Below are 6,000 nucleotides of genomic sequence, written 5' to 3'. Positions count from 1 at the left end.
AGCTTTTTTAATAGAATGTTCCGATTTTAAACACATTCGTGATAACTACTTCCGAGTCCCGGATATGAAAACACTTTTCAGTTCCGTGGATTCGAAGGTATTATTTAACTATTTGAAAGATATCGGTCTATTTTATAGACTATGATGTCCTTTAACCAACCTTATCATTTTTGACGTTATATATATATACCGCATATTCCATATCATCTATTCGTTATCTCTTTTATTATTTTAACCCCCTTTTATTATTATTTTTTATTATCTACACATACAATGCGAATACTTTTAAAAATGAACCATTTTTATCTGATTTTATCTTCGCGATTCACATGTTTGTTAAAATAAGATAAATAAATAAATAAATCACCATGGCCCTAAATGACCACAGCCGTCGATGGGCCGTTAAACATAAACAAACAAACAAACAAAATCCAGTACACACACACACACACACACATATATATATATATAAACATCTATAATAGAAATATAACAAATTAGTACACGCATACATATAAGTATATATGAGTATATGAATATAAAATATTGGTACATGCATGAGTTCACAGATATGTATATAAATATTAAACATTATTTTGTTTCTGTGGGGGCGATGAGTGTGGCGAAACTATCGATGAAGCATTGAACCATGCCGAAATCGATGTAAGTATGCGCTGATAAAAATATTTTTAATTTATATCAACACTTTTGTAATTTTGCTTTTGGTTGTGTAAAATGATTCCTTTAATGCTTGATTCAATATGTTATGTGCAATGTTATTTTATTTTTAGAAAAAAATATTCAATTTGTTTGAAGACTCTTTATAACTTTCTTTTATATTTTATGTTTAAGATGGATACTGATGATGACAAGTATGACGGGGTGCTGATGAGAGTAATGAATGAGTTAGATGCTGTCGTTTATACGATGTGTTCGCATAAGCGATATCGCTAGCCTCTGATGGATTGCATTCCGACGATAGAGGTTGAATATATATATAAACCAGGATGGGTTGGAATATCTCCAATTCTTATTCATATTCGGGAACTAAAAGATATAACCCCTGAGGTTATTCTAGCCGAAATTATGAAAGTGCTACAAAGCAAACAACACTTGATATTAGAGAAATCCTTTACTATTCATATTGGTACTGTGATCATTCTTACGGGTGGCCATTTGACAGGCAATCTAAAATATGACATTAAAAGAAAGCATAGTATCTTTGAAATCAAAAATGAAAACGATCACCTTTGCTGTGCCCGTGCAATTTGGGTCTGTCACGAATATGCTAAAATTGACTAAAAAAATCTAAAGATAAAATAAGACTGAAATACGTATCCGTGACTGCACGAACACGCGACTCAAATCTGAGGCTATTGCATTGCACAAAGGGGCTGGTGTTGGAATGGAAGCATTCTGTGATTTACGTTATGAAATTTAAACGTTTCTCGGATGTCCAAGCTGGCATAGTGTCAGGTGAACGTATTGGCGTAATTGAATATACAGGCTTATTCAATAAACAGCGCAAGTTCTTATTGAAAAGGAGCTCGCACTTTCATGCAATTGTAAACATTCAGGGATTTAACGGCCGCAAGTATTTCTGTATGGAATGTCTTCAGCCGCGTCACAAAATATGTTGCAGAAAAATGTAGTATTTGTTTAAGACAAAACTGCAATACCGACCAGGGTAACACTACTTGTGGTGTGCTCTGCAGAAATTCTGAATGTTTCCAATTGCACAAGGTAAAGCCATTCAATAGGTTCAACAAACGTATCGGTAAGTCATATTGTAAACGCTACTGGAAATGTCTCGAATTTGTGAGAGAAAATGTGTCTCCAGATTCGCACACATGTGATGACCACACGTGTTCCAGTTGTCAGCAGTTCCATAAAGGGGAACATCAGTGCCTCATAGAGAAACGGAATGTGAATCCTCCTGGTTTCAACTGCATATATTTTTATTTCGAATGAAGACAGGAAACAGGTACTAGCATTCCGTTGCAAAGTCTGCATTGATGTTCCTATCATTTTGTGAATGGCTACTTAGTACGCAGCATACAAAGCACACATTGGTAGCAATTGGTGAAATGACAAACTCACTTTGAAGGTTGGCTTTCACACACATCAGTATTAAGTTTAGATCAAAAGTTACCTCAAGGTGCATTTACTGTTAACATGACTCGATCAAACAGATTAGAGGAAAGAAGAGAAAAGATCGAACTGACAAAGAACTAATGAAGATGGTACAAACGCCAAGATCCCACTGGGATCTCTTGTCATTACGCCTATGCAAAAGAGTAAGCCAAGTGACAAAGTTAAACGTGCTAGTTGAAGTATCTGTTTCGATGATAACTGTGTTTATTCTGCATAACACATGATGGAAATGTTCTCTGGGCCCATCACGATAACGAAGGGCTTTTTAGCTCTTGGAAATGCGCTATCTAAAGAATTACAACAGAAAGATGCATCTAAAGTTGTTAATCAAATATACACTGCAAACTATTGTCCTTCTGTGACTTCTTATACAAAGTTCAAACACTCTATGTATATGCTTAGTTATATATGGTTCATCATCCTGGATATTCCAGGGTTTACGCTCACTTTCGCTCTCTGTACCCCTTGGATATATCATAGCAAAATTGAAGGAAGTTAACTAGCTATTTGATTGGTCCTCGGTAAAAAAAACTTAACAATCGCTACATGTCCTTTGAAGAAAATCCAGGGGTGCAGAGAGCAAACGTGAACGTAACCCATGGAATATCGAAGTTGATGCTTTATTTGAACAAATATTATATCAAATCGTGAATTTATGACTTTATAAGCAGGTATGTGATGCAAATGGCATTACACAATATCGAACCGTCAATATTCGTCAATGGTACAGTTTATACAGACGACAAAGTGGCAAACTGTTAATGATAATCTCGTAAGCTAAGACACTTCAGACATGTACTGCTTACAGTAAACGTACCAGAGAAAATGCAACTCGGATAAACATATGGTTCGGTTAAGTTAGACTAATTGATCCCTGTCAAATTACCGTGCTGTACCTTTCCATGTAGATCCCACAAGACACAAACAATCTAACATGTATAGTATATCATAAAGTATACATATGTTCATCATGGTGCAACTATTCTGTATATTAGTAACAATGTAACCTGTCCTAAAATAGAACAGCACCAGGCATTATGGCTGTACATACATGTACATCTTATAAATTCATACATGTTAAAGATACACGATTCTGTCATATGATTATCTACTTAACCAACTTACGGAGGTCAGATAATGTCAGCTGTTGGTCAGGTATTGGGAATAATATTGGATTGGACCCATCGGTTTTGATCTTGATTCTTGACCTGCAATAAAGTTCTTTAAGAAAAGGAAAGAAACAAACCCAAAAACAAACTTAATATATAAACAAAACGAAAACTATTGTTTTGTTACGGTTGTAATTGATTATAGTATTTATGTTATGCAGTTGTACTGTGTAATTGGCATACGTATAAGGTAAATATGGATACTATATCGTAACTGTATGTACTTTTGTCATTCACACAGTTATGGCATTTTTCTGTTTTAGTAACACTTTCTTGTCATGGATAAAACAAACATGGTTTGGGCATATTTCTGTTTTACTTACGCTTTTTAGCTCACCTGGCACGAAGTGCCAAGTGAGCTTATGCCGTGGCGCGGCGTCCGTCCGTCCGTCAACTTTTCCTTTAAACAACTTCTTCTGAAGAACGGACAGGCCTATAGTCCTGATATTTCAAGGTCACAGGGGTCAAATATGTCAAAAACTTCAAACGACTTCTTCTAAAGAACTAAAGAACTAAAAGGTACAGAATCTTCATATTTAGCTCATGGCTTCCTGGGATAGAGCTCAACAAAGTTTGAGAATGAAAATGACCTTGACCTCCTTTCAAGGACACTGGGGTCAAATGTGTCAAACACTTCAAACGACTTCTTCTGAAGAACTGACAGGTATATAATCTCAATATTTGGCTTGTAGCTTCCTAGGAAAGATCTGAACAAAGTTTGAGAATGAAAATGACCTTGACCTCCTTTCAAGGACACTGGGGTCAAATGTGTCAAACACTTCAAACGACTTCTTCTGAAGAACTGAAAGGAATATAATCTCAATATTTGGCTTGTAGCTTCCTAGGAAAGATCTGAACAAAGTTTGAGAATGAAAATGACCTTGACCTCCTTTCAAGGACACTGGGGTCAAATGTGTCAAACACTTCAAACGACTTCTTCTGAAGAACTGAAAGGTATAGAATATTTATTTTTGATGAATGGCTTCCTTGGATAGAGCCCGACAAAGTTTGAGAATGAAAATTACCTTGACCTTCTTTCAAGGTCACAGGAGTCAAATGTGTCAGACACTTCAAACGACTTCTTCTGAAGAACTGAAAGGTATATAATCTCAATATTTGGCTTGTAGCTTCCTAGGAAAGATCTGAACAAAGTTTGAGAATGAAAATGACCTTGAATATCTTTTAAGGTCACATGAGGCAGATATGTCGAACACTTTAAACGACTTCTTCTGAAGAACGGGTCGTTATAAAATCTTAATATTTGGCAGGTGGCTTCCTGGGACAGAGCCAAACAAAGTTTGCGAATGAAAATGACCTTGACCTACTTTCAAGGTCACACAGGTCAACAATATTTTAATGGATTTGTTCTTGAGAATTTAAAGGAATGGAATCATAAGATTTGGCTGGTAGCTTTTTGGAATAGAGCTAACCAATTTGAGAAGGAAAATCACATTGACCTACTTACAAGATCACAGGGAAAATTATGTCAAGCAACTTCTGAAGAAGAATCAAAAAGCATAGAATCTTTTAATAATATTTTGCTGATAGTTATAACAGATGGAGCCAAAAAAGTATTCAAGGGAAATAGTTTTAGTGCAATATAATATTTAATGAGAATATTTTGCTATGACTGCTTAAATATTCAGGTGAGCGATACAGGCCCTCTTGGGCCTCTTGTTTGTCATAGCAAAAAACATAGTTTGGTCATTTCTGTTTAAGAAACGCTTTTTTTGGTCAGGTTGATGTCGGCCATCGTAAATATGTGTCTTTGGTTAAAGTATCAATTCAGATTTTAAAAGGCATAACCAATCAAAAATAATAACAGGATTGAAGAGGTATATGTCCAGAATCAGAGGAAAAGTCACCTCCACGCAGGAGATTAAACTGGTCATGCTGGGCGCACCAGAAAACAGCCCATTTTAGGGTCTGCAATTTCTAATAAATAGCACCAAAATGATTCACTCCAAAAGGCCAAATACATTGAAAAAAACAACCTTAAAAAAAACAAGAACGAAAATCTCAATATAGTCTGATCAATTCAGTAACTCTTCCACCAACAACAGCAAATTAAACTGCATCAATTCACACAACCTCATTGGTCGTAATAAATACCCAAATCCCGTTGATTCAACGTGGTAATAATACATAGTCCCGTAACACATTCCTTACCTGAGCTCAACCCCTATATAAAATTAACCTCTGTGGATTCGTACTATCGTCTTAACCCATTTCCACCCGAGATAATGACTGCATATACCTAACAAGTCATCAGTCTATTTATATGTCGGTGATTGATTCGTCACAATCTACCTAACAACAGAAGAGCTACCGCCCCTGATACCCAAACAGGTGTGTTTAATTTTAAAATGTCGGCGGTCATATCTCCACGACGAAGTATTTTTGTGATTTTAGTGGTTTTGTGTGGTTTGGAATGTTGTTCTGGACAAGGAGCTGGGTCGGGAACTGTGCTGAGTATTCTACAACAAAATAATGGACTTGGAAAGGTAAGTTGGTATATGTCGTTTTCTCACCTGAGATTCATCATCCAGGTGTGTTTATAAACGTAAGTGGTGGTTAATATTTAGGTCAACATTACTCGCATCCGAGTATTGACCCCAGTGATCTTAATGGTCTGAAGTCAGGTTTGGTAACGATGGAATGCTACTTATTGTTAAGG

The 6,000-nt window shown here is 36.0% G+C and overlaps 1 protein-coding gene across 1 annotated transcript in view; it reads left to right on the top strand.

Moving 5' to 3' along the window:
* Positions 1–5,682: 5,682 nt before the first annotated feature.
* Positions 5,683–6,000, top strand: part of LOC110465205 (fasciclin-1-like) — a 29,928-nt gene continuing 29,610 nt past the window's right edge. Inside the window, exon 1 of the mRNA XM_021520875.1 lies at positions 5,683–5,827. Within this exon, the coding sequence (XP_021376550.1) occupies positions 5,690–5,827 (138 nt within the window). The 5' untranslated portion in view covers positions 5,683–5,689. The remainder of the gene's footprint in view (positions 5,828–6,000) is intronic.

This window comes from Mizuhopecten yessoensis, unplaced genomic scaffold, assembly GCF_002113885.1.
Source record: "Mizuhopecten yessoensis strain PY_sf001 unplaced genomic scaffold, ASM211388v2 scaffold11061, whole genome shotgun sequence".
NCBI lineage: Eukaryota > Metazoa > Mollusca > Bivalvia > Pectinida > Pectinidae > Mizuhopecten > Mizuhopecten yessoensis.
Note: the sequence above shows the minus strand (reverse complement) of the source record. Positions and strands in the feature narration are given on the sequence as shown.